Source organism: Rattus rattus, chromosome 2 (assembly GCF_011064425.1).
Source record: "Rattus rattus isolate New Zealand chromosome 2, Rrattus_CSIRO_v1, whole genome shotgun sequence".
NCBI lineage: Eukaryota > Metazoa > Chordata > Mammalia > Rodentia > Muridae > Rattus > Rattus rattus.
The window spans coordinates 171541526-171569449 of NC_046155.1; the positions used below are offsets into that span (position 1 = coordinate 171541526).

At 51.8% G+C, this 27924-nt stretch overlaps 2 protein-coding genes and 1 pseudogene across 5 annotated transcripts; all 3 read right to left on the reverse strand.

Annotated features, from left to right (window-relative positions):
- Positions 1–253: 253 nt before the first annotated feature.
- Positions 254–6801, reverse strand: Dmwd (DM1 locus, WD repeat containing). Of its 2 annotated transcripts, XM_032894328.1 has the most exons (5): positions 6348–6801; positions 4707–4889; positions 1709–2968; positions 976–1050; positions 254–736 (listed from the first exon to the last, which is right to left on the reverse strand). In XM_032894328.1, exons 1-5 carry the CDS (start codon positions 6777–6779, stop codon positions 689–691), a joined length of 1998 nt encoding a protein of 665 aa, XP_032750219.1. In that variant the 5' UTR covers positions 6780–6801; the 3' UTR covers positions 254–688. The 2 variants fall into 2 exon arrangements, with proteins under 2 accessions (XP_032750219.1, XP_032750221.1); XM_032894330.1 differs by lacking the exon at positions 976–1050.
- A 2119-nt stretch (positions 6802–8920) lies between these two features.
- On the reverse strand, positions 8921–27918 carry Rsph6a (radial spoke head 6 homolog A). 3 transcript variants are annotated; one of them, XM_032894332.1, is made up of 6 exons: positions 27241–27918; positions 25242–25473; positions 16674–17438; positions 14948–15092; positions 14098–14211; positions 8921–9322 (listed from the first exon to the last, which is right to left on the reverse strand). In XM_032894332.1, exons 1-6 carry the CDS (start codon positions 27855–27857, stop codon positions 9246–9248), a joined length of 1950 nt encoding a protein of 649 aa, XP_032750223.1. In that variant the 5' UTR covers positions 27858–27918; the 3' UTR covers positions 8921–9245. The 3 variants fall into 3 exon arrangements, with proteins under 3 accessions (XP_032750223.1, XP_032750222.1, XP_032750224.1); XM_032894331.1 differs by having other exon boundaries at positions 14094–14211; positions 27241–27857; XM_032894333.1 differs by lacking the exon at positions 16674–17438 and having other exon boundaries at positions 14094–14211; positions 27241–27857.
- Positions 21166–21963, reverse strand: LOC116894757 (annotated as a pseudogene).
- Positions 27919–27924: the final 6 nt, after the last annotated feature.

The window sequence follows — 27924 nt, forward strand, 5'->3', positions numbered from 1 at the left end:
CAAGGAGAGCATGCCTGGAGAGTCCTGATGCTTAAGACAAGTTTCGAACACCTCCAAGGACCTAGTAGGAAGGCTATCTCAGCCTGTTGACTCTGGGGTCAGAGTCATCTTCCAGAGGGTTCTCTGATCAGGGCTCAGGGATGGGGAGGCAGCTGAGATTGGGCTTCCTTTGGTCAGAGCACAGCCCAGAGCTGTGCAACCCTGGAAATACTGCAACCTCCACCCCACCCTGCCCCAGGGAACGGAGACACCGTGCAAACAAGGACTTTAGTATAAATAAGAGGGCTAGGGGGACAAGGAGGGCCCTGGGGGCGTCCATAATTTAACACTTTCAAAAGCACAGACCATAGCAAGGGGTGGGGTTCAGGCTGGAGGGGGAGCCCCTGCCCTGCCCTCTCACCCAAGGGGTGCTGTGGAGCTGGGCTGTTGTGGGCTAAGTCTCTCCCAGGAGTGAACAGTCACATGCTGGGACAGGGACGGTTAACACTGATGTTTCAGAGGACAGAGTCAAGGCCACACAGGCCACTACATCCCCATGGCTGGGCCAACCTAGGGGACCCCCAGTATTTGTGCAGGGTGGGGGCTTGGAGGAGTCCTTCCGTCACGATTAGTCGTGTTAATACAGTGATTCTTGAGGTCAGCAGGGAGGGTTATGGCTAGGAGGCCAGGGACATGGGACATCCACGTTTCACACCACAGTGCCACTGGGGGAGCTGCCTGGTTGGGAGGAGATGCCCTGGGGAGGACAAGAGGAGAAAGCTGGATTAGACAGCACCCAGGCTTCCGCCAGCGCTTGGAAAAGGAGCCACCCGCAGGCCTAGAGCTGCTGCCCGGCTGGGAACAAACAGCTCAGCAGCCTTCCCTGACCCAGGGCAGCCTTTTACAGGAATTCATGGCCCCAGGCAACCTGGACAGACAGGGAGGAGAGTGGAGAAGAAAGAAACCGGTCCGCTTGCAGCTTGGGGGTTGTCCTACCTCTACCACTGACTTGCTGGGTGACCTGGGCCAACTTGCTTCCCCTGCCTGGGTCTCGGTCTCCTCGTCTGTGAACTAGGGAGATAGAGGGCATCTTTGAGAACTCAGTCAACTCCCCCAGCCCTGCGATCCTGACAGTTGCCCTGCAGCTGCCCTCCCTGCGTTCCAAGGCTCCTGGACTCTGAACCTTCCAAAACAAGGATCTGAAGGAGCGAGGGCAGAGTGGGGTCCGAGACACTGAGACCACACCCTAAAGGACAAACAGCCCAGCCCCAGCCCAACCAGGCAACAGGCCCACACCTCACCGACTGCGAGCACAGCCAGCACATAGCCCATCTGAGAAACAGTGACTGGGACCACACAGCAGCAAGAAGAAGTGCAGGCCTGGATCCTGACTAATTCCCATCCAGGCCTTCAGCAGCTGGCTCAGAAACAGAGTATCTAAGAGGCAGGCCAAAGACAGGCCAAAAGTGGGCCCTCAGCTCAATCACATCCCTAGACCAGCAGCCCTAAATAGTTTCACCATTTAAAACACAGATTTCCCATAAAAAGTGGTCCTGCCTTGAGTACTAAGGGTGAACCCCAGGGGCCATCAGAGGTCTTAGAGATGGTCCCTACCGTTCTGTCTCCTATACCTGACCTCTCTCTGACCAATACCTGGCATCTGGGAGGCCCATCATTCAGAAAGGCAGGGACAGAACTGGTGCCCCAGCGTGGGCAGGCGGGGACTCACCGCCTTGCCGGGCCGGGCCCAGGTGCAGACGAGGCCCTCTTGGCAGGCAGTGATGATGCAGTCCTCCAGGAACAGAAGCACGGTGAGGCGCTCCTGAGCGATCTTCTTGCACACCAGAGGCTCCAGCAGTGGGACCTCATGGATTCGAGGGCACAGGGCTGTGCCCAGCACCTTGGCTGGGTCCAAGCGGCTGCGGGGGGCGGGGCCGTTGAGCTTGTCATTGCTGCTATTGCCCCCACTGCCCCCACGGCTGATGTTCCCCAGGCTGTGGTAGCGCTTGTGTTCCTTCTCAGCCCCCCGGTCCCGCCGCTCCTGCAGGGTCAGTGTGGCAAAGCGGCCAATGCTGAATGGTACGCCAGGCTCCATCGATACGCTAGGCCCGCCAGCCTTGCCACCACCAGCTGGGTGTGGGAGGCTGTTGGACCGTGACAGGGAGCGGGGCAGGGGGCCTGCACCTGTCTCTCCGGCCCGAGAACCTCCAGAGGCTGGTGGGGTGGCACCAGGTGTGCCTGGAAGGGTGCGGGTGCGGGCCAGAGGCGGGTGAGGGGAGAGCACGTCTTCTGTGAGGTCCCACAGGCAGAACTGTGTGTCCTGGCCAGCTGAGCCAAAGCGGTAAGTGACGGAGCCAGCCTTGGGCAGTGGGGACACTGGAGCTCCTGTATCTGAGCTGGTGGCCTCAGGCTCCTCCTCTTCACCACTGGGGTCTCCATCACCACTGGCTGAGGCTGTCTCCTCTGCGCGAGTGGTGTACGGATCAAAGGCTACAGCATTGACCCAGGACTTGTGGCCATGGCCTCGAGCCACCACACGACCCTCCGTGAAGGACCACACAGTGACCAAGTCATCTTCCCCTCCTGTCACCACATAGCGGCCATCAGGGCTCCAGCACACACACAGCAGACCCCCAAAGTAGCTCTTCATGAGCCCACGAAGAAGCATGCTGTCAAAGTGGAAGACACGCAGGCAGCCATCCTGGCTGACACAGGCGAGGTGTCGGCCATCAGGCGAGAATGCAAACTCGTTGAGGGGCCCCTCACCCACTGCCCACTTGGCTAGTGGATTTCGGGGTGCCTTGCTTTTGGCTGCATAGACAGCAAAGCCCTCACCCTGTTTCAGCAGACTGTACTGGGGTGGGGTGGAGGCGCAGGGGTGGCTGACATTGTAGAGGTACAGGTGGCCACTGGCATGGGAAGCAAGGAACAGACTCTCTGACTCAGGCAGCCACTTCAGATATGTCACCTTGGTCTTGTCAATCAGCCGCTGCAAAGGGAACGACAGGGTAGGGTTGGGAAGTGGTGAGTACTCCTGACAGGACTCCAGCTCTCCACTGACTGGGACAGTTGGCAGGAGACACAGGGACACTGGGAAGAAGGGACGCCACAAAAGAGCTCCGTGGAGCCTCCACTGTCCTCTACACACTTAACGGTGGCTCTGTCTTCAACTCCACAGCACCAGAGAAAGGGTCCCCATCCCTAGTCTGGCCCCAGCAGCTGAACAGCATCCAAAGAACATGCCTGAGCACTGTCCCCACACAAACTGAGGGCAGCCTCACCCTTCCAGCTGCACAGGTCAAATCCCTCCAAGCATCTCTCCTCTACCCACAGTCAAGTCTCATCTTCCAACAAAAGCCATGGGTTTCCAGAGCAAAGTGCGCCCAGAACCCAGTCTCTCTGCTCCACCATCACCACCCACAGTGCCTCACTGCTGGCCTCAGACAACCACAGCTGTCTCCTCGGTGGTCAGAGTTTGAAATCAGAGTCAGCCCCTCGCACTGCCCTGCCTGAAGCTTGAGGCAGCCACTATGATGACCCAACTTCTCTCCTGGGACCAAGCTGCTCCCTGCTCAGAGCTGATAAAGCCACCAGGCCTCCAATCGTCCTATGTGGGAGCCAGGTGTGCCAGTCCACTCCTCAGCTACGATCCTTCCTACAGCTCCCAGGACAACCTGAGCCAGCACCCTGTTCCTTCTCAGAACACATCTTCTGTCTTCTCTCCCTCAACTGCTACCCTAGCAACACGGCCCAATGGCTGTCCTGTTTGGGGGAGTTTATCTAAGCTGTTCCTTCTAGCCTGTAGCCCAGACAGACCTTGAACTTTTGATTCTCCTGCCTCAGCCTCCCAAATATTTGCGGTAACAGACCAGTGCTATGAGGCCCAACCCTTTCTCTCTACTTGAATGCCCTTCCCTGGAGGTTTCTTTCCCTCCTTCCAGCTTCACTTCAAATGCCAGCCCCTGGCTGACAGGGCTGCACACAGGACACCTGATGAATCTCTGTGACCTGTTGCCCAGCCTGAGAGTGGCAGGGGCAGGCCTTCTGTCTGCTACTGAGCTATCACTGGATAGAGACCTGCACAGGAGGGACCACTGTGCTGTGAACGGGCACGGGAGTTTCTAATGCACTCATTGCTCTGCTGCTTCACGCCCTTCAGCCACTTGCTTATTCTGAGAACATTTGTGGCTCACCTCCCCTGGACCAGAGTCAGTATGACAGAGCACAAGGCCCTGCCTGCTGCTTCTAAGGTCTCCTGGCTCCTTTGAAGCCAGGCTAGCCCAACCAAGCAGTCCTTGTGAATAAGAGGACACAAATCCTAAGAAAACTAAGGCTCAGACAACACACTTTTCCAAAACCACACAGTAAGTCAGTAATATAGGAGGAACTAGAATCCAAAGCCCAAAGAGCCCAGAATTTGAAACTAGAGAGAATATCAAAACATCCCAAGTGACTATGAGCCTCAGTCTTCTAATCTGTGAGATGGGCACCATATTTTCTTATGCATCAGAAGATAAGAACCCAAGCAGTAAAGCATTCTTTCAGCATAGGGCTGGCTCAGCAGAAAACTGGGAGATTGTACACACAATGGTGACATCAATGGCTGTCATGGCTGTCAGTCATTCGTTCCTCTCCCCTTCATCCTGCCCCTCTCAAGCCTACTCTATTTCCAGGCAGTTTAGTGCAGGATAGATAATGAGAAAGGAACAGTTCAAGTCCTCAATCACCTCTTCATTGAATAGCTTGCTGGTGTCTTTCTTGATGAGGTCCAGATACTGCACCTGGCCGGCAGAGAAGCCCACCAGCAGGGAAATGGTCTCTGTGGCAGCTGTGAACTGGTTGAAGTCGTGGCAGGTGGGCTGGGTCCCCTTGTAGATCCTCTTGTCGATGGGCTTGTTGAGATCAATGGACTTGAACCATGGGAGAAGACGAGTTAACGAGTTAGAGCGGGGAGAGGAAGGAAGAGGGAGCTGAGGTCAGGGAAAACCACCAAGAGGAAGCAGGGTTAACCTCGAGGGAAGTGGGGAGGTGGGTGGGGAGGAACAGGCAACCACAGGCTGGGAGGGGATTCCTCTCAACCCAGAAGGACAGCACACACATGCTCACATGCACACAATCACACACCACCCAGGAAAGACCACAGAGCCTTTCCATTGTAATTTAGGGACACTTGCCCACAGTGTCAGTGATCAGAGTCCCCTGGCCTGGAGCTGACTCCGCCATCCTTCCCTGCCACCATCACAGTAGCAGCTCCAGGAGGACAATATTCTAAGACCTCCAAGATCCAAGGACTCAAAAATTCCAACACCTTAGGATTTCTTTCATTATTTTCTACATGTACATGTAGTATATACACCTGTGTGGTTGTTGTGCATTACGTATGTGGATGTAGAGGTCAGAGGCCAACATTGAGCATCTTTCTCTGTGGCTTTGCATCTTACATTCGACACAGGGTCTCTCACTGAACCTGGAGCTCACCAATTCAGCTAGACTAGCTGCCAGCAAAACCGGAGGGTCCTTCTGCCTCTGTGCTCTCCAAATTTGGGTTACAGACTCACACAGCAGCAGCCTTTTACATGGGGTACAGGGATCCAAACTCAGGTCCTCATGCTTTCAAAACACACATTTTGTTCAATCTGGAGTCCCTAAACTCCAGGACTTCTGTCATAGTTCACACAGCCATCAGTCATTACAACCCCTCATATTTTGGGTACACAATCACCACTGCATTCTCAGAATCCCCATCTCTGTCTCCTCTACTCCCTCACTTTGCCCCCCCCCCTTCTAGGATTGCTTTACAGATGTCTGTCACACCTGGGGATGTCCCCGGCCAGGAACCCCATCAATTCAAAACTCCCCATCAGTTCTTCCCAAGCCATTAGACATCATATTCTTTGGAGCGCATTCACCTGTTACTTTGCTCGTCGACTCCTAAGCTACACACCAAGTCCTCCCTGCCTTTTGTCTGTAAGACTTCCATCACTTACAAATCCTGTCACTCCTGGGTATGACAAGTCTTAAGTCTCCCCCCAACAGGCCCAGAATGCAGTATGTACTTCTCTGTTCTCCATCCCCCCACCCCCACCCCGGCCTGCATCCTCCTAGGATTCCCCATTGCCTGCAGAATGCCTGTCACCTCAGAATCCGTGGCCCCCTCCCCCATTTCCTCCCAGAAGCCCCATCACCTCCTGAACACCAACTTACCACCCCCAAGAACCCCCACGCAAAGATTGCCCTGCAACCTCTTAGGACTCCATTAGCTCCAGAATCCAGGTTCCCCTGGGATGCCCAACCTCGGGTCCTTCTGTCATTCTGGGACCCCAATGCTATCGGCACCCAAGTCCCCACAAAGCGGAGCACTCACTCACCCGTTGGCTCCCGCGGCGGCAGCAGCCGGGATAAAAGTAAAGCTCACGGCCCAGGTTGAAGCAGACACGGTCTCCTCCCGCGCCCAATCCCGAGGGCGTGGAGGGCGGCTCCCCAGCGCCATCGGGGTCGCCTAGGCGCACCAGGCTGAGGCGGACAGCGGGCAGCGCGGGCCCGGGCCCAGGGCCGGCGGGCGGCGGGGACGATGCGGGACCTGCGGCGCCAGGCCCGGAGGCTGAGGCGGGCCCTGGCGGGGGCTGAGTGGGCTGAGGCGGCGCCGGGGTCTGAGCGGAGGTCGGGCCGGACCTGCGCGTCGCATCGCCGGGAAGCAGCTTGTAGAAGCCCTCGCGGGTGCGAAACTGCGACTTGATCTCCGCGCAGTCACCCATGGCGGCGCTGGGGCCCGGGCCGCCCTCCGCGCCGCCCGCCGCCATCTTGGCCGCCCCCCGGGCTGCGCCGCAGCCAGACCGCCCACCGCCCGACCCCCCAGCCGGAAGTTGCAGGGCTGGCACCGGAAGGGGTAGGGTCGTCGTCCGGGTGACGCCTCTACGATTGGCACCCAGACGCGGAGGCGGGAGGAGCCGGGACAGTTGCTGAGGTAACGGTTCTGGAACTGTGGGCGGGGGCAAGATGTGGGCGTGGTCGACGCGACAGATGCTCGGGTGTGGTTGGCTACGAGGCGTGACTGTCGGGAACGCCCCTAGACCCTAACAACATCGCCCTGGGAACCGTTTGCCCAGCAACGGAGAAACCTCAAAGCCTATTCAGAATCCTCGTGTTGTTACAGCTGACTCCAGGCGATTCTTGTCTGGTTTTTTTTTTTTTTTAATTAAAAAATATTGCATTTATTTTTGCGTGTATTTGTGCGTGGACGAGCATATAGAGGTCAGAAAGAGCCAAGTGCCCTTCCACTATGTGGATTCTAAGGATGGAATGCAGGTCCTCATGCTTGGCAGCAAGCATTTTACTGACCTTTGTTTGGTCTCACACTTGTAGCCCAGGCTGTCTTCAAACTTGACCCAACCTCTGGAGTCTGTTTCCAGGAGTGCTTGGATTTCAGGCCTGAGACACCACCATCAGCTTCTCATTTCATTTTAGATGCTCAACAGTATTTTGCCCTTCAATATTTGACTGGCAGACTAAAGTCTCCTCCCTTCTCACTGACACCTGTGGTCCTCTGCTGCTGTCAGAGTGAAGTGTAGCCATCTGTGACCTTTCTGACCCTGCCTTCCAGTTTTGTTTTGTTTTGGTGATGATGGTTGTTACCTTGTCAATTTTGCTACCTTATCTACCTAGAATTACAATGAGGAACAGTCTACATTGGGTTGGCCTGTAGATGTGGATGTGGGAGAATGCATTAACTGATACAGGAAGACCCAGTCCATTGTGGGAGGCGCCATTCCCTAGTCAGGGGGTCCGGAACTGTGTAAGAGTGGAGAGACAGGGGGTTGGGGATTTAGCTCAGTGATAGAGCACTTGCCTAGCAAGCGCAAGGCCCTGGGTTCGGTCCCCAGCTCCGAAAAAAAGAAAAGAAAAGAAAAAAAAAAGAGTGGAGAGGCAGGCTGCACAAGGAAGCAAACACACATGCATTCCTTCTTTCTGGTCTACTCTGGCGACCTCCCTGCCTTGATTTCCCTACCCTGATGGACAGTGGCCAGGAATTGCAAACTGAAATAGCTCTTTCTCCCCTAAGCTGCCCTTTGTCGAAGTATTTTATGTTTTATCACATCAACAGAAGAAAATTTTGTTTTGTTTTGCCCCCTCCCCACCACCCTTTTGTGAGACAAGGTCTCTAGTTCTGGCTGACCTCTACCTCACCTTGTAGAGAAACCACCATGAACTCCAGATCTTCTTGGTTCTCTCTCTTCCAGGTCAGTATTACACCGTGTACAATGGTGGGTGGGGCTTGAACCCAGAACTTTGTGCATGCTACGCAAGCATTTAGCACTGCCAAGTCCCATGAAGGTGCTTGGGAATCAAGCCCAGGGACTTGTAGAAGACCAGGTAGTGCTCTGAACACTGAGCTATATCATCAACCTCTCAAACAAACTTTAAAAATAAAAGACAAATGGGGCTGAATGATCTAATTTCAGTTCCCAGTACCCACATGGGGTGGGGGTGGGGGTTAAAACCACTTGTAACTCTAGTGACATGGGATCTAACCCTTCTTCTGGTCTCTGAGGGCATCTGCACACACACACACACACACACACACACACACACATACACACACACACACACACACACAATATTTTTTAAATCTTTTAAAAACAAATTGGGATTAAATCCAGCACTTGGGGGAGCAGAGGCAGGTTGATCTCTCTCTTTTTTTTCTTTTCTTTTTTTCGGAGCTGGGGACCGAACCCGGGGCCTTGTGCTTGCTAGGCAAGCGCTCTACCACTGAGCTAAATCCCCAACCCCGAGGTTGATCTCTTGAGTTCCAGGCCAGCCTGGTTTACAGAGCAAGTTCCAGGACAGCCAAGGACACACAGAGAAATGCTGACTTGAAAAACCAAAAATCAAACAAACAAACAAACAAACATGGAGGAGGAGTGAATGAGCCAGCTTCCCAGGATTCTGAATGAATGTGTGGCTAAGCGGCTGTGCTGTGGGAGTTTTATTTAGAGCACTGGGTGGTTTTCTACCTGTGTCCTGCAAGGCCAGGGAACAAAACCAATAGGAAAAATACAGTCTGTTCTACAAATAAGGGGGAAGGCTATGGGGAGGGCCTTGGGGACCTCAGTCCTCCAGGTCCTCATCCTCATCCTCTTCATCATCCTCCTCCTCTTCCTCAGCGGCTGCCAGGGCCTGCTCCTGAGCAGCCTTCAGGGCCTGCTCCTCCTCCACTGTGGGGTCGCTCATCTCCATGATTTCGGGGCCACTGGGGTACTCCTGTTGAATCAGAGCTGGCAGCATTGGATTGAAGTTCTCGGGGCTATACTTGTGACCCCAGCCAATGTATAGGTTCTCAAACTTCCTAGAGAAACAGAGAGACATTCTTTTTGAGGGTGAGTCTAAGGGTGACATAGCATCATTGCCCAGTCACCAGTGGGCAGGCGAGAGGTACGCACTGGGTTTCTCTGCCCATCTGTCCATTCCACAAAAGTTTACTGAACACTGTTCTGTTCACCGGATCTGAAGTGGCCATACCAACAAGTGGCAAGGGGACCGGGAAACTGAATTTGGCTCTGTGTGTGTGTGTGTGTGTGTGTGTGTGTGTGTGTGTGTGTGTGTGTGTGTTTCCATCTGTAGGACTATCTGTCTGTGTTTGTATACTTGAGTATACTTGAGTGCAGTGCCCACAGAGTCCAGAAGAGGGCGACAGCCCCCCCTAGTGCTGGCGTTACAGGTGAAGGTCCTCAGAACCCAACGCAGATTCCCCCACAAAGCTGCCAAACAGGGGTGCGGATCTCAGGCCTTCAGCAAAGTAGCGCGTGCTCTTAACTGCTGGGCCTATTTATTTTTTGAGACAGGGTCTCCCTTCGCACCTCTGGTTGGTGCGGAACACAGTACGTAGACAAGGCTGGCCTCAGACTTGTACAGATCTGCCAGTCTCTGCCTCCCGGGTGTGGGGATTAAAAGGCATGTGCCACCGAGCGGCTCTTCTGTTTTGAGTCTCATCTCCGGGTCTGGCGCTCACCGGGTCTGGCTGAGGAGCCAAGCTGGCTCAGGAGAAACTCCCGGGATCCATCCACCTCTGCCTGTTCCCTCTCAGCACTGGGGTTAAATATGCATGGTGCTGCCCCTGGCCTTTCCATGGGGTTTGGAGCTAAAATTGCTCCTGGCTTGGGCAGCAAGTGCTTTACCCACTGAGCCATTTCCTCAGCCCCTGCTGTCTTCTTCCATCGGTAATCATTACTGGATCTATTGGTTACTGGTCAGTCTCACCTTGGCAGCATCCTCAATGTCCTTTCTTTACTGATTCGCATGTCAGGGGAGTCACAGAGCTCATCTGGCCCGATTATGAGTGCCTTATGTCCACTGAGCCCTGTTTGAGGACTCGGTTCACACTCTGTCTTGGAGTGTTTCTATGGACACTTAGAGAAGAATGCATGTTCTGCTGGGTTATTTTTTTTTTTTGGAGGGGGTGTGGCTTTGAATTAATTTTAGTTAATTTCGATTCTAAAAATAAACCAGATACTTAATTTGGTTATTGGAAAACCTCCCAGGAGCCCTGGAAGGACTGAGTACATGAATCTGCTTTCATTTCTTTTATCTTTTTTTTTTTTTCTCTTTAGGGAAGTGTGTCACCACGTATCCCAGGCTGGCCATAGATGCCAGAGCCTCTTTAAGGCTAATTTCTTTTTCCTAGTGGTAATGGAGATTGAAGCCATGGGGAATTCTAGGCAGGGGCTCTACCTCTGAGCCATGCATGCCCCCAGCTCCTCACAAGGAGATTTTAAGCCAGGGATTTACCACCAAGCCTCAGCTCTTTTTTCATCTTGAAATACATTCTAGGTTGCTCAACATGACCTTAAGCTCACTCTGCAGCCAAAGCTGGCCTTGGAACACCCCATCTTCTTCCGGTGTTTTCTTTTTCTTTCTTTTTTTTTTTTCCAGAGCTGGGGACCGAACCCAGGGCCTTGCGCTTGCTAGGCAAGCGCTCTACCACTGAGCTAAATCCCCAACCCCCTTCCGGTGTTTTCTACCTGATTATTGGAATCACGAGTCCACACCACCAGCTGAGCAAGTCTTCCTAATGAAAACTTCAAAATGAAACTGAGATTCATTTTAATGGAAAACATGTCCCAGATTCCAAAGACTTGTTATGAAATAAAGAGTGAAAAATAAACACTGGGCAGTGGTGGCACACGCCTTTGGTCCCAGCGGTTGGAAGGCAGAGGTAGGCAGATCTCTGAGTTCAAGGCCAACCTGGGCTACAAAGCAAGTTCCAAGACATTCAGGGCTCAGGGCCCTTGTCTAGAAATGACGGGCAGGGCGGCAGCTGCGGAGAGAGCACAACAGTTAAGAACACTGACTGTTCTTCTAGAGGACCCAGGTTTGATCCACACGGCAGCTCGCAGCTGTCTGTAACTACAGTTCTAGGGGGTCTGGCACCCTCACACAGACATACATGCAGGCAGAACACCGATGTACATTAAATAAAAATAGAAAAATCTTTCCTTAAAAAGTAAAATAAAGGGCTGGAGAGATGGCTCAGTGGTTAAGAGCACTGACTGCTCTCCCAGAGGTCCTGAGTTCAATTCCCAGCAACCACATGGTGGCTCACAACCATCTGTAATGGGATCTGATGCCCTCTTCTGGTGTGCCTGAAGACATCTACAGCGTACTTATATATAATAAATAAATAAATACATCTTTTTTTTTTTAAAGTAAAATGAAAGCTTGGGAATGTGGCTCAGTGGTAGAGCCCCTGCCTAGAATCCCCCAGGGAGGGGCTGGGGGCGTGGCTAAGCAATAGGGCACTTGCCAAGAACTGGCTAAAACCCTGCGTTCAATCCCAGCACCATAGTACAAACAATAAGCCTGAACCCCAGGCCTTTCAGAACTAGAATTTTCATCTTTGCCAGATTATCAGTGAGTCCTACACATTCCATATGTAAAACTGGTCTAGAATATTCCTATCTGTCTGTCCCTCACTGGTACTTTCTTTCCCTGTGGATTAAAGAATGAAGGTTGCTTCTCTGCAGAATCCCGGAGGACTCAAGACATGAGATTAGGAACTAATCTACTTTGTAACAGGTCTTGTACAACTGATGACTGCATTTGCCCCATGTATCCCCCATGGACACATCCAGGGCTGTCTTTCCAGCAAAGGTCTGGGGTCCCTCATGCAGCTGCCACAGAGCAACATTCAGGACTTTTTCTTTCTTTTTTTTGAGACAGAGTTTCTCTTTGTAGCTCAGGCTGGCCTCGAACTCAGAGGTCTGTCTGCCTCCCTTCGTCTCTGCCTCTTCCTCTGCCTCCGCCTCCCCTCCCCCCCCTCCGCCCCCGCCCCCGCCCCCACCCCCGCCCTCGCCCCCACCTCTGCGTCTGCAGTGCTGGAACTAAAGGTGTGTGTCCGTCCCCACATCGGACTCATATGTAGAGCCTAGGATGATGATATGCACCTACAATCCCAATGCTGCAGAAGTGGAAGCAGAAGGATTAGGAGTTCAAGGTCAGCCAGGGCAGCATAGTGAAACCCTGTATCAACGACAGAAAGGCTCTTTTGGGGCCAGAGAGATGGCAGCACAAGCCAATGTGCCCAGGTCTGATCCTGGAGTGCACATAAGAAGTCGGATTTGGTGGTGCCCAGCTGCAACTCGGCATTCTTAGCGAGAGACGGGAGGCAGAGGTGGGAGAATCTTTTGTGGAAGTTCAAGGAGCTAGCAGGTTAGTGACCACTCCTGTGTCTTCCAACCTCCACCTTCCAACCTGAGCATGCGTGCTCAGCCACACTAAATGTTAAAAGATCCATAGGTATTTAACGGCGCACGCCTTTAATCCAGCATTTGGGGCCAAAGGCAGGTAAATCTTTGTGAGTTCGAGGCCAGCCTGGTCAACATAGTGAGTTCCAGACAATCATGTCTCAAAAGAAGAAGGGGGAGAAGGAGGAGGAGGAAGAAAAAGAGGAAGAGGAAGAGGAAGAGGAGGAGGAAGAAGAGGAAGAATCCTACATAAGACAAAACAAAATTTTTCTTTGGCCACAGCGATGGCTTTGCTGCTAAGAGTGCCCACTGGTTCGGTTTTCAGTGCCTACATCAGGAGGCCCACAACCACCTATAACTCAAGTCCTGGAGGCCCAGCAGTGCCCTCTACTGGCTGTCAAAAGTGCCTGCATGATACGGTGCACATAAACTAACCTGGGCACACACGCCTGTGCACACATACACGTAAATAATACACATGGCTTTGCTTAGAATGTTCTTCTGTAAAAGACAAAAGATGGATGGATGGATGGATGGATGGATGGATGGATGGATGGATAGATGGATAGATGACTGAACTGATGGGTGTGTAGATGGATGAACTGATGGATGACAAATGAATGGGCGAGTGGATGGGAGGGAGAACATATGGACCAGGAGAACCCTTTAACTCCCGCACTGGAGAGGCAGAGGCAGGTCGGGGCTCTGAGGCAGAGCAAGTTCCAGGACAGTCAAGTCCACACAGAGAAATAATGCGTGGTGTAGCCATAGAATAAGAGCGTTAGAAAAACCCCTCTCTCAGATTCTGGACAAAAATCATAATCGGCAAGAATCTGGTTCAAGTGTCAAGTTTGCATGAAATTCCTTCAGTATGAAAAAACCCAGAGCAAGTTCGAGTTCAGAACAGAAAAGTTCTGCCCTCTGGTGGACCGAGTTGGGATCGCAGCCAAACTGATTTAGGGATTTAGAGGCAATTTAAAGGTAAGAAGGGAGGGGGAGTGGAGGTGGCTGCAGCATATATATATATATATATATATATATCATATACATATATACAGTCATATACATATATATGCTATATATTTATGTGTATTATATATTATATAATACATTGTATATGATATATACATGTAATATTTATATGTATTTTTTGGGACAGGGTCTCTGTGTAGACCAGGCTGTACTAGAACTATATAGACCAGGCTTCCCTTGAACTCACAGAGATCTCTCTGCCTCTGCCCCCCAGCTTTTGAGAGGGAGGACCTGTGCCACCATGCCTGGAGGGACTTGTCAATCTTTTGAGAGCAACTATCATGGATCCTGGTAGGTAAGATTTCTATACCATCGGCGGACCCTTGAGTTGGGGCAACGTCGTACTTGCCAGTGGCGTAGGCATAGGCCCCTGGCCAGAGGTTGGAGCGCACGACGGCCACCGAGTACTGAGGGCTGAGGCTGCAGGAGAGGCGGGTGGTCCAGGGCGACAGGTGCATGATTTCTGTTGGAGAAGGAAAGGGGTGGTAGGGTCAAGGGTCCCCACACCCTGCCTTACCACAAAGGTGGAGAGACAGAGGGAAGGGATGGAGGGGACTATGCAAGAGCTACAGATCACACTGAGACAAATCCCTGACTCTGGCCTCTCTCTCCTGCTGTGGCCCCAGGGAAGCCACGTTACCTGTCTGCTGCAGCGACCCACCGAGGAAAGGAGGATGCTCACGTTGTCACCTCCTTTTCTGGGTGGCAGTGAGGTCTGGTGGCCACGCCACTAGCAGGGAGCTACAAGCATTCTCTTAGCCGGGTGTACGGCTATGGACCTGCCCCCCACCCCGGCTTCCTCTTCCTCTCTCCAGCAACACAGGCCAGCAATCCCAGCACCAGGGAGACCATGGGAGATGGCTTGGAGTTCAGGGGCTGTCTGGGCTTCAGGGTGTGACCTACCGTAAACAGCAACCGCCATCATGACCCCCAAAGGAGAGAAAACCAGGGAAGAGATTCTGCCTCAGGGCCATGGTCAGTGTCGCATGCCAGATTAGCTTTAGAGAGAGAGGAACACAAGTCTTCCTTCCCTGAGGCTGGGATGGCAGACCTGTGCTGCCAGGCCTGACCCCATGCCTGCTGCACAAAAGAAATCCCCGCTGAGACCCAGAGGATATCAGTGTTCCCAGTGTGTGCTGCTCGCCCCAGCCCCCCAACCCCTCGAAGGCTGGCACTGCGCCTGCCCACAAGGGACTTACCTGCGTCTTCTGAGAGAGGGGTCAGAAGCGGAGGGCCAACCTCCTGCTCTACCTCCTCCATCCCCTCGTCCGCCTTCTCTTCCTCCTCCCCCAGCTCCTCTTCCTCCTCTGTCTTCTGCAGTGGGTTCACCCACGTACAGCGCCCCTGGGGGTGGAACAGCAAAGTCAGGGGCCACCCTAAGACAGAGCAGGGCCTACTGTGGGAGAAGGTGGAGGGCCACAGGCCCCTAGAACAGTGGTCTTGTCCCTGTAGCGAGTGGCAGGCAGCCCCAGTTATGTGATAGCAACTGCCTTGGCACAGGCTTCTATGGCGGACACATTGTCCATAAGAGGTGCCCAGGGACTGTCATTCAGCAGTGGTAGGGTCACCTGTGCCTCCCTCGCTGGATGGCTCTTGGGTTCTGTCAAGCCAATGAACACTCCTGTTGGTCTCTGTGTGTGTCTAGGTATGCATGTGTGCATGTGTGTATGTATGTGTGTGAATGTATATGTGTGCATGTGTGTATACATGTGTGTGAATATATATGTGGGTATGTATGTATGTGTATGCATGTAGATATGTGCATGTGCGTGTATTGTGTGTGTGTGTGTATATATGTGTATATGGGTGTGAATGTATGTATATGTGTATTGTGTGTATGTATGTGTGTGAATGTATGTGTGTATGTGTATGTATATGTATGTGTGTGTGAATGAATGTGTGTATATGTGTGTATGTGTATGTATATGTATGTGTGAATGTATATACATGTGTATGTCTATATATGTGTGTATTATGTGTATGTGTGTGAATGTACATGTATGTGCATATGTTTATGTATATGTGTTATGTATGTATGTGTGTTATGTGTGTGTGAGAGAGAGATACTGACACAAGGGAAGCTTTTTACTGATCTACATTTGGTTCGATTTTGTTGTTTTGTTTTTCCATGCAGGGTTTCTCTATAATCCAGGCTGGCCTCGAACTCCCAAAGCTCCACCTGCCTCTGGCTTCTGCGTGCTGGGACTAAAGGTGTGCGCCCCCACATCGAGCCCTGTTGTTTTAAACACAGGGTCTTACTTAGTCCATGCCCTTGAACTCCCTCTGATCCGGCTCTTTGAATAATAAATACAGGCAGGTCCTCAGCATCAAGCTACCTCCTGTTTTCTCCGCTATGAATGGGGATCGGTCCTTGGTCACAAAAGGAGTTATTTTAAGCAAGTGTGGTAGCTTATGCCTGTGGCAGTGGTTTGCTGCTGCGGCTGATGTGTGATGTTTATCAACCTGATACAAGTTAAAGTCATCTGGGAAGAACGGACCTCAGCTGAGAAAAAGCCTCCATGAGATTGGCCTGCAAGCGAGTCTGTAGGGGAATGTTCTTGATTGACGATTGGTGTGGGAGGGCTCAGCGCACTGTGGGTGATGCTTTCCCTGGACAAGTGGTCTGGGACTGTGTAAGAAAGTCGGCTGATTCAAACCATGGGAACTGAGCCGGCAAGCAGCGCTCCTCCATGGCCTCTGCTTCCGTCCTGTATCCAGGCTCCTGCCCAGACTTCCCTCGGTGGATATGTAGCCAAATAAACCTTTTCCTTCCCAAGTTGCTTTGGGTCATGGTTGGATGAATGGACGAGTGGATAGATGGGTAGGTGGGCGGGTGGGTGGGTGGAAAGGATGGATGCTGGGGTGGATTGGGGCTGGTCCTGGGCAGGGTTCAGGGAGGGAAGCTCACCCAGGCTCCATCCTCACCTGAGGCAGGATGTGCTGCATGTGATGTACCCAGTTGGCCATGGAGTCCACGAGCTCCAACACGGGGATGCCCTCAAAGTCAGGGTTCTCCTCGAACGAGTCGCGCCCCGCGCCGCCCTCCTCCTCTTCATCGCCCTCCTCCTCGCCGAACTGGTAGAAGCCCAGCGGGCTGATGTGCGTGGCGGCGGAGATGCGCGCAATTTGTGCGCGCAGATAGTTGGCCTCGTTGCCGGGGAAGGGCGGGTAGCTGATGACCGGAGTGTCCAGGAAGCCGGTGAAGAACTTTTTGATCTTGCGCGCGCACACGATCTGCGCGGGCGTCACGTGCGGCAGGCGCGTCCACGGGCGGCCCGGCTCGTTGCACACGAAGTACAGGTATTTGTTGGCGCCGCTGCGGCTCTCCTCCTTGGGGATGACTGGCGGCGGCTTCCACTGCGGCTTGGGCACGGCGTCCACTATCTTCTCCTCATCCTCCTCGCCCTCCTCCTCACCGTGCGTCTCCAAGACCTCGCCTCCCTCGGTCATCTCCTCCACCTCCTCCTCCTCTCCCTCCTCCTCGCCCTCGCGGAACTCCACCTCGGCCACCAGGTAGCTGCGGCTCAGGCCCAGGATCTTGCCCCAGAAGCGGCATGAGTGGATGGGCTGCTGCTCCACCAGCTGCCTCAGGGCCAGGAAGATTCGGAAGCTTTCATCCGAGCTCAGCCCCACGCCCGCCTGCTCGAAGTAGAAAGCTGTCTCCATGATGTTGGGCACGGGGCTGTCAGTCTGCAACGGGAATGGAGAAATGGTTAGAAGGACGGCTGAAGGCTTCCTAGCCTCATCCCCCTGCGACCCGCTCGGGTCCTGAGAATGGAACTGCGCCATCAGCAAGACCTGAGCCATTCTCCCAGCTTGACTCCGCCACCAGAGTCAACAGACTTGGGCGACTTAAGCCACCAGTTTGGGAATGTCCTGGGGAGAGTGTCACTTGATGGAAAAAAGGAAGGAAGGAAGGAAGGAAGGAAGGAAGGAAGGAAGGAAGGAAGGAAGGAAGGAAGGAAGCACGCCAGGAGAGAATCCTTTTCTCTTTAACTTGACTGAAATGAACCATGTGAAGCCTGCAGCCACAGTAGCTCTTTGAGTACCAACAGGCAACAATACATGGGCGGCCATGCTCTGCATCCTAATAGTAATGGAGAGACAGTAGAATTAGCCCATAGGGGCATAGCTGGATTGCCCTACTACCCTGGCCTTCTTGTTCTACTGGACAAAAATGCCACTGTTGCCAGGCATGGTAGCTCATGCCTTTAAAAGGCAAAGGCTGATGGATCTCTGAGTTCGAAGCCAGCCTGGTCTACATAGCAAGTTCCATTCAGCCAGGACTACATATCATCATTCCTTTTGACTGTGCCCATGAACTCAAAGTCCGGTGGAGAATGGGGGGCGGGAGGGGGCAGAAAAGTAATGTGGAGACAAGAATCCTGGGGGGGGGCGCGGGGGGAACAGAAGTAGGCAAGAACGTAAGTGCGCAACTGTGCCCTGTGACCTCTGCTCTGTGACCTTTGCAGGTTACTCACCAAGGTTCATGCCTTCCTCTGGGGACTGCCCACTCTGCTCCGCAGTGGGCCGCGGGCCGTGAAGCTCAACACTCTTCAATCCGGCAAGACTGAAACAGCCCGAGTTGGACTGAGCTAAGCACAGAACTGTCATAGCCACTGAGATCAAGCGGTGCTGGACCTCGGGATGTTTTCTAGCCGTCTTTGGAGTCTCTGCCTCTGTGTGTGTGTGTGTGTGTGTGTGTGCGCGCGCCCGCAAACGTGTGTGTCCCACTTTCTGGTCCTCTTTTTATTCACTTCTTCCTATGCAGTTAGAATTGACATTCAGAATAGCTACTTCACACTAAATATTAGGCTTTCAGTATCTAATGTATCCAGTGCAGGTTATCTATTGCCAAAACCAAGAAAAAAAACTCCCACGTCGGGATTAGAACTAGAAAATTAACTATGTCCTCTTTCCTGCCTGTGTCCACTACTTGCATTCAGCCTCCCTGCATCTCTAGAGCCAGCCCTCCTGTCCGCCTCCTGATATACTGTACCCACACACAGAAGCTTGCCCTACATAGTGGCTGCCAGCCACATCCGAGGGCAAGCATGTGGTGTGTCTGAGGTTGTGGCCTCACAATATCCTATATCCCAAGTCCCTGCAAACTCCTTAACCTCATTTTCTTCAGGGCCAAATAGCATTGCTAGTATTCTGTCACACACACACACACACACACACACACACACACACTTTTTATCTTCCATTCATATGTGGGAGGTCAAAACTACGTCGATTCCAATTCTGTGGTGAATAAAGCAGCAACCGACAGGGCGGGCTCTGTGCAAACATCTCTTCGGTGGCGGTGAATGGAGAGCTCTTAGGTAGAAGCAGCCCAGGAGGGAAGTGGCTCAATCCTGTGGTCATTCTGCTTTTAATATTTGAGAAATCCTCAAACTGGTTTCCACAGTGGCCGTATTCATTCTTAGCCCAACCAACAGTAAAGGGCTCCTTTCCACACCCCCTCCAACTTTTGTCAGATTTGTTGGTGAGAGCCATTCTGGTGGGGGTGGATGTGGTACCGCAGTAGTTTTAACCAGCGTCTCTCTATGGCTCGGGGCTATGGAACACTGTAGGACAGCAGCTGGCCGTTTGTCTTTCCCCTTTTGAAAACTGCCCATTGAGCGCACTTGCCCACGTGTTGAGTGGCAGTTTCTTGCAGTCCTGTCATCAGCCCTGGCTCTGAAGCATAACTGCCAAGGTTTTCTGCTATGCTGTGGGCTGTGCTGACTGAGTCCTTTGCTGTGCAGAAATCCTTTTTTCAATTGTTGATAACTCCTAGGCAGTTGGTGTTCTGTTTTAAAAGTTCTTGCTCACATACAGTCACCTCTCTCTCTCTCTCTCTCTCTCTCTCTCTTTCTATATAATTTTTTTTTTCATATATAATTTTTTTTTTCTCAGAGCTGGGGACCGAACCCAGGGCCTTGCGCTTGCTAGGCAAGCGCTCTACCACTGAGCTAAATCCCCAACCCCCTCTCATATAATTCTTCATTTTATTTAGTTAAGCTAGTTTCTGAGACAGGGTTTCTCTGTGTAGCCCTGGGTGTTCTGGAACTTGCTCTGTAGACCAGTAGACCAGGCTAGCCTCTAACTCAGAGATCTGCCTGCTTTTGCCTCCCAATGGCTGGAATCAAAGGTGTGCACCCCCACCTCCACCACCGCCTGGCTTTTGTTTCTGGTTATAAGTTAAAGTCCTCAATCCGTTTTGAGTTGGTTCTTGTACAGTGGGAATGCGAATCTAATTTCATTCTTACGCAGGCAGAACCATTTTGCCAGAGCCCACTTATTGACTGGGCTTTTGTTCAAATTACATCTCTGCTTCCTTTGACAAAAATTAAGTGACTATCACTTTGCGATCCGATTTCCAGGTCTTCAATTGTATTCCATTGTTTAGTCTGTCTTTTTTTTTTTTCCGGAGCTGGGGACCGAACCCAGGGCCTTGCGCTTCCTAGGCAAGCGCTCTACCACTGAGCTAAATCCCCAACCCCTAGTCTGTCTTTTTATGCCAGTGCTAGGCTGACCTTGTCACCATAGTGCTGCACTGTGACTTGAAACATTTTCATACAATGTATTTGATCATATTCTTTCCCCTCCCCCAACTCTTCCTGGCCCCTCCACTCTCCCTCGTCACCTGACCTCATGTTCTTTCTCATCTACAGTGTACTGTAAGCGCAGTCATGGTAACCTCTCTGGCAGAGCACTTACTCCTTGAGGCTGTGTTGGCTGTTGGTGGTGTTTTATGCTTCTACATGAATTCTTTAGGTTTGCTCGATTTTTCTCTGTGTGGCCCTGGCTGCCCTGGAAGTCACTCTGTAGACCAGGCTGGCCTAGAACTCTGCCTCCTGAGTGCTGTGGTTAAAGGCAGTTGCCACCATGGCCCAGCTGTCTCTTCTTTCCTCTTTCTTTGTTTCTTTCTTTTTTTGTTTGTTTGTTTCTTTGTTTCTTTCTTTCTACCTGTTAATTTTTATATCCTGAAACTTTACTGTGTTTATTAGGTCCAAGAATTTTCTAGTCGATTCAATAGGGACTTCTAAATAAAGGCTCATGCCATCTACAAAGAGACATTTTGACTTCATCCTTTTCTTTCTTTCTAAGAGCATCTCTCTCTCTCTCTCTCTCTCTCTCTCTCTCTCTCTCTCTCTCTCAAAGATTTATTTATTATATAGAAGTACAATGTAGCTGTCTTCAGACACACCACAAGAGGACATCAGACCTTATTACAGATGGTCGTGAGCCACCATGTGGTTCTTGGGAATTGAACTCAGGACCTCTGGAAGAGCAGTCAGTGCTCTTAACTGCTGAGCCATCTCTCCAGCCCTGTGCTTCTCTTTTAATGAAACAAATCTGACAGATGTACAGTCAGGTTCACAAGCATGGAAAAACAAACAGAAGGGCAGAGTTCCAACAACAGAAGCTAACCCAAGACCAGGCTGGACTTGCTGCCAGGGGTTTTCTCCTGGATGGCGCTGGGGCCCGAGCCACTGGGCTGGGCACAGGAGCAGCGGGCACCTGCTCTCTTCCATCTATGCCAGGTTGCCTTGGAAGTCTGTGTCCACATTTTCATGCGTATCATCTTCTCCCTTGAGGTCTAAGAAATCTCCAGAGCTTGTTTCAGAAGTTTCTTCTCTGTGTTCCAGGCGACTCCGAATCTTCCCTGCCACCACTAGACTTGGCACCTACGGATTTGGCCCAAGATGGGGGGTGAGGTTCTTTAGATGTCCTGTTAGAAGCCATCTGGTCCTTCCTCACAGGCTGTTCTGTTGGCTCATCAAAGCCTAATGAAAAATTGGACCCACCGGCTGCAGGCCCTAAACCCCGGGAGCTCTTCCTGCTATTAAGGTCCACACCCTTGAAGGTGGTGGTAGCGGTCCTGGCGCAAAGGGACGAGGTAGGCTGGCCCTGAAAACGTCGGCGCAGAGGACTCCACAAGCTCAAACAGCCGGCTTCTACGAGCTTTTGCCGGACTTCTTTTCTATTTGAATCCCAGCCATTCGATTTGACCAACGAAGACTCAGGAGCCCGATGCTGGGGTGAGTCTGCTCGTTCAGAGAGGCATAGAAAGCACCCAGCCGACCTTCCTACTCTCCTGATGCCCCAGAAGAAAAAGGCTTTTTCTCCTTCCTTCTCCAAGCCGTCTGAAATACCTTTCAACTCAGTGGCCGTGCTTTCTGTTCACCTGTGTTCACCCGTACATTGGTTGCTTGCTCCACATCGTGACCTAGACCACCTCGCTGACTTTTTTTTTAAGCCCTTGCCATTCTGGGATGGAGCCCACTTGGGCGCTGCATGAGTTCATGAATTCGGTTTGCAAACATTTTGCTAAGAACGGTTGTGTCTATGCTCATCAAAGATGTGTGCTAGGGCTGAGCCACGCCACAAGTATTTGTTTCAACAGAAAGCTCTTGTGGTAAAGGTTGTGCTAGGGCTGAGGCACTCCACAACAAGGAACAGATGTTTCCAGTTCACAGTCTCAGGGTACACAATGTGACTGGATGTCCTGCGAGACCCCTATGCCTTTCTCTTGTCTAATTGCCACAGTCGTGGCTTGGAGCAGTCTACTGACTAGGAGAGAGCATTCTTTATCAGTCCTGGGTTTAGAGACCTGCTCTCAGTTTGCCTCCGTTTAATACAATGTTGCCTGTAGGTTTGCTGAGGGAAAGAGGCCTTCTGTCATTCTGAGGTCTGTTCAGTAAGGTCTCCAGAACTTTTTATCACCAAGGCGAACTTTGTCAAATGCCTTTTCTGAGTCAACTGAAATAACTATGTGCGGTTTCTGTAACCAGAGTGTTGATGGCGTATCACATCTATTGATTGCAAGTAGCAGACAGATCCTGCCACTCTAGGATACAGTACACTTGGTCACAATGAATGGTCTTCATGTGTTTATGATTTCAGTTTGCAAACATTTTCTGAAGAATGTTGGCATGGGGCTGGAGAGATGGCTCAGGGGTTAAGAGCACTGACTGCTCTTCCAGAAGTCCTGAGTTCAAATCCCAGCAACCACATGGTGGCTCACAACCATCTGTAACAGATTCTGGTGTATCTGAAGACAGCTACAATGTACTCATATATACTAAATAAATAAAATATTTAAAGAAAAAGAAATGCTAAAATTATTTTTTTAAATGTTGGCACCTATGTTCATCAAAAAAAAAACAGTCTGTAGTTTTCTTCTTTTTGTAGGGTGTTTTACCCAGTTTTTGGTGTCAACACTGGCTTCATACAATGAGTTTGGGAATGTTCTTTCTTTTTCCATTTTATGGAACAGGTTAAGAAGAACTGGTGTGAAGTCTTCCTTGGAGAGTTGATAGAATTCAGCTACCCGGTCCCCAGAGAGCATATTCTGGTGTAGATGTATTTCAACACAGGTTGGTCTGACACTTAGAGGCCACATGAACATGTTTTATTCTATGATGAGCCTTGACTTGCTGGTGTAAAAAAAAAAAAAAACTCACTTCTTCTTTCTCTCGTCCTGTTTCTGCTGTTAGGAAAGGCCTACCTACCATTTGTGACCATGCTGTTTGTTGTGAGACAAGGTCTCTTGGACCCATGGTACCCTTAAGCTCGGCTACATAGCCCAAGGCTGGACTTGAACTTACAACCTTCTCTCTCCATGTTCTAAGTGCTTGGCTTGCAGATGCACATGCCAGTGAGCATGGTGCTGGTGGTTGATGTCAGCCCTTAATGCATCCTAGCTAAGCACAGAGCTATGTCCCCAGTGCTGGGAATCAAACTCACAGCCCTTTGCATATTGGGCAGTCTTTCTGCCACTGAGCCATGCCCCCAGCCCCTCACAATGGGATGATAGACAATGCTTTACCATTGAGCTCTACCCTCAGATTGGATTTTTAGGGTACAGGGGTGTTAGTATGAGATTTCCTAGCTGGGTGGTGGTGGCTTGAGGCCAGCGTCGTCTATAAAGTAAATTCTAGGACAGCCAGGGCTACACAGAGAAACTGTTTTATGTGTCTGAGTGTTTGGCCTATACCATGTCCATGTATCATATGTGTGCCTGATGCTCTTGGAGCTCGGAGATCTCCTGGAATCCTCCCGTCTAATTTTTTCCTAAAAATGGGGTCTTATGTATCCCAAGTTGTTTGACCAGATGTTTGTGAGCTGCTGTGACTCTAGCACCAGGTTAGACCAGCTGCTGTGACTCTAGCACCAGGTTAGACCAGCTGCTGTGACTCTAGCACCAGGTTAGACCAGCTGCTGTGACTCTAGCACCAGGTTAGACCTTTAAAAAGACTACAGTTAGTTGTTCCTGTGAAGATCAGAGGATACCTTTTGGAAGTTTGCTCTCTCCTTCCACCATATGGGTGCGTCCTGGAGACTCAGGTTGTCACATTAGGTGGCAAAAATCTTCACCTACTGAGTCATCTTACCAACTTATTTCACCCAATTAAAAAAATAATTTATTTTCGTTATGCGCATTGGTGTTTTGCCTGCATGTTAAGTCTATGTGAGGGTGTTGGATCTTGGATTTACAGACAGTTATGAATGGTATCATGTGCTTGCTGGGAATTGAACCCAGGTCCTCAGGAAGAGTAGCCAGTGTTCCTAACCACTGAGCCATCTCTCTAGCCCTCCCCCAATTTTTTTAAATCATTATTATTATTAAGATAATATTTCACTGTGAGCCCTGGAAGGTCTGAAACCCATCTGTGTAGCCCACATTAGCCTCAACTCACAACTCTCTTCCCTCAGCAATACTGGGCTTTTCCACCTTAAAACACCCCCCCCCCAAAAAAAAACAAAAACCAAAATACAAAAAAAAACCCCAAACCCCAAAATTCAAATCAGGGACTCAAAGATCCCAGACTGGTTGACCCGGAGCTCACTATGTAGCTGCATTTCTGCCCCTTCTAGGGAGCTGGCATCGCAGGTGCCCACCACCAAACCCAGTTTATGCGGTGCTGGGGATGGAACCCAGGGCCTTGTGCACCCTGGGCAAGCCCTCTCTCTATCCACTGAACCACGCTCCCAGCCCCTCCCCCAACTTGTATGCATCAGCCAGTTCAGGAACAAAAGACTGAGGACTTAAGATACTCCAAGGATGGTAGAATGTTCTTGATGCTGGGTGGAAGCATTCTTAGCAGGCTTTAACTCGGGAAACTGAGGCAGGAGAGGAAGGAATGGATTCTGAGGTGAGAGACTCTGGGAAAAGCAGCAGGAAATGTTTATGAAGGGAGGGACGATGCATCAGGATTCTGGTGAGATGAGAGACCATGCGTCTTCACATGGCAGTCAGGGGCAGCTTCTACAGGGCATGGGGGCAGCTTCTACAGGGCATGGGGGCAGCTTCTACAGGGCATGGGGCAGCTTCTACAGGGCATGGGGCAGCTTCTACAGGGCACGAGTGCCTGTCCTTTGCTCCCAAACCTTGTGATGCCCCAGAAACTGCTGTTCACACCTCAGCACCGGCTTCGGCGCACCGGCTGGCCCCTACCCCGACCCCCAGTCTTGCCCCCCATCTGTCCGCTCACTCACCACCTCCTCTTCCATTTCCTGTTCACCTTCTCCTCCACCCCTGATAAACAGAGCCTTTTGCTTTTCGGCCATCTCGTAGGTGGGCTGCATCTCGGGGTCGTCCCGCAGCGTGTCCAGCTTGGGGTGGAACCATTCCCACTGCGTGGTGCGGTTCAGAGACTCCAGGATGGACAAGGGGTCCTCGGGCCGCTGGTTCAGGATCTTGGTCAGCAGGTTCACCAGGTGCTCATACCTGCCTCCCAGGGGACACCACTCACTCAGTGCACCCAGCCTGCTATTCTGTGCCTGTCCCTTTTTCTACTGCTAGGGACACACAGGTGGGGACAGAAAATGCCCCTGCTCTGGTGCAAGTGACATTCTGATAGACACAGATGGCCACACATGGCCAGGATGGGGACCTAAGCCGTCACTCCCTTCTGTAACAGGGTCTCACTATGGAGCCCAGGTCCACCTTGAACAACTCTGACTTTATGACTCCTATTTAATACTGTCGGAGTGGCCACAGCCAATGGATAAGGCGAGGGAAGGAAAGTGGGGAAAGGTATTAAGGTAGAGGCAGCAACATTGTTGAGGCTCCCAGACAATGGGTCAGGTGGCAGGAAGATCCTAGGGTGGGGGTGTGCCTGGTAGACTGGGAGAGATGGAGGGTTGGTGTCACTGGAAAGGAGAAAGGGAGGATGGAGGATGGACAGCACAGAGTATTAGTCCCGATGGCTTCTACACACTTGGTCCAGGCACCAAAGTGAGTGTTTGAGAGCACTGTTGAATTCTTACAGCCATTGCACACGTGCAAACACACAAACACACAGACACACACACACACAGACACACAGACACACACACACACCTCCAGATGAGGGAACTAATGCTTAGGAAACCTGTGGTCATGGCTCAACACCCTTTTAACCAGGCTGGTCCCACTGCAAAGCATTTACATGAGGCATCCAAACCACTCTGTGAAAGGTCTCAAGTGGAAGGAGATGAGGCTAGGAAATGGGACTGGCTGGGTAGCTCCATGGTTAAGGGGCTTGTCTAGGGGGTGGGGATTTAGCTCAGTGGTAGAGCGCTTGCCTAGGAAGCGCAAGGCCCTGGGTTCGGTCCCCAGCTCCAAAAAAAAAAAAAAAAAAGGGGGGGCTTGTCTAGCTTGCAGGATGCCCAAGGTTCAAGTTCTGAGGTGTCACTGTACAGTAAATGATACGAGTATGTATCTTAGAGGGAGAAGAGCACAGGCCGTCCTCCCTGCAGAGGACCTGGGGGATCAGTGCCATCTTCTAACCTCTGAAGGCACTGCAAGCCTGTGGTGCACTGACAACCGTGTAGGCAAAAGACTCTGCAAAGTTTTAAAGCATCTTTAAAAGGCCAGAAAGACAGCTCTGTGGTTAAGAGTACACGCGGCTCTTGCAGAAAACCAGAGCCAGCTGCCAGCATCTGCCTCTGACTCCAGATCCAGAAGAAATGTCTTATGGCCTCCACAGGCATGAGCTTACACATACTACATACATACACACACATGTATACACATACATACACAGACACACATGTACACATACACTCATACACACAAACACACACTATTCCAGGTCCCTCCCCTGCCTGGCCACCTGTCCTTCTCATTGACCGCACCACACCTGACATCCATATTTCATTCTCTGTAACACACAGAATGGAAGCAGTGGACAGTGCTGTTTGCAGTTCATTGACTCTGACAAGTAGGGGGTCCTGGGAACCAGAGGCCTTGTTCTAGAATACTGGTTCCACCCCTTCTTAGCTGTGTGATAATAACCCAGCCTTCCGGTTCAGTGTCCTGCAGAGACGGGCTTAGTAGCTGGGACTAGATGTTAGGGTGGGGTGTGCTGGCACTGCGTCTGCACCTGCTGCTGTCTTCCTCAACTCTCCGCTAGGCTAGACATCCAGAGACCCCCACACCTGAGGGAGGCAGCCTTGGCTAGAGCCCTTCCCAGTCTGCTGCCCACCTCCTCCACCCTCCACCTCCTCTCACAGGCTGAGGTTGCAGCTCACGCTGGTCTGCAGCAGGTAGGCCTTGGCGTTCTGTACTGCCAGCTCACGAGGCTCGGGGTCAGGCACCTCTCCAACAAAGGGCATGAAGCCCAGATCAGAGGGCCCTAAGTGGAGGGTGGGGTCATCTCTCATGTAGGGTCCATGCTGTATGGCCTGGCTGAATGCGTCATCCTCTCTTGAGTAGAGGTTGAACTGGTCCAGGACTCCGGGGGCCGAGTCTTGGTAGTTAGACTCCAGTTGTTCTAAGAGGCTCTGGCCCTCCGGGAACTGGTGCAACATCCCGCTCTCATCCAGGTAACCCTGTTGTGAGAACTCCATGGGAAGGCCTGACGGGTAGCCTAAGGTCATGTCTAAGTCGGTGCCTTCCTCATCCTGAATATCCGGGGCCAGGCTGAGCCTCTGTGGCCACTGAGGCAGGCCAGTTGCCTGCAGGTCCTGACTGCCCTGACTGATCCGACTGCCCCGCTGCGGTCGCTGCACCCCATCCTCCGGGATGGACAACAGAGGCTGCGAGTACTCACGACTCCGTGCCCTGTCTGAGTTTTGGGAAGCCCTCCGGCTTTGGGAGGGGTCAGGGTTGGGCGGTGGATCCCCCATGCCTCAAAAAAGTGTGTGGGCCTGCAGGAGGAAGGCTAGCAAGTGCTGCCCTAGCTTGGACCCTGCC

Coding starts and splice junctions, on each gene's coding strand:
- Dmwd (XM_032894328.1), bottom strand. CDS start 6,779: ATGGCGGCGGGCGGCGCGGAGGGCGGCCCGGGCCCCAGCGCCGCCATG. Junction 1,051..1,708: donor GGGCCCGGCCCGGCAAGGCG/GTGAGTCCCCGC, acceptor CTATCTCCCTAG/TTCACAGACGAGGAGACCGA. Junction 737..975: donor CCAGCAAGTCAGTGGTAGAG/GTAGGACAACCC, acceptor TGTCCTCCCCAG/GGCATCTCCTCCCAACCAGG.
- Rsph6a (XM_032894331.1), bottom strand. CDS start 27,857: ATGGGGGATCCACCGCCCAACCCTGACCCCTCCCAAAGCCGGAGGGCT. Junction 15,093..16,673: donor TGCAGCACATCCTGCCTCAG/GTGAGGATGGAG, acceptor TTCCACCCCCAG/GGGCGCTGTACGTGGGTGAA. Junction 14,212..14,947: donor CCCTCTCTCAGAAGACGCAG/GTAAGTCCCTTG, acceptor CTTCTCCAACAG/AAATCATGCACCTGTCGCCC.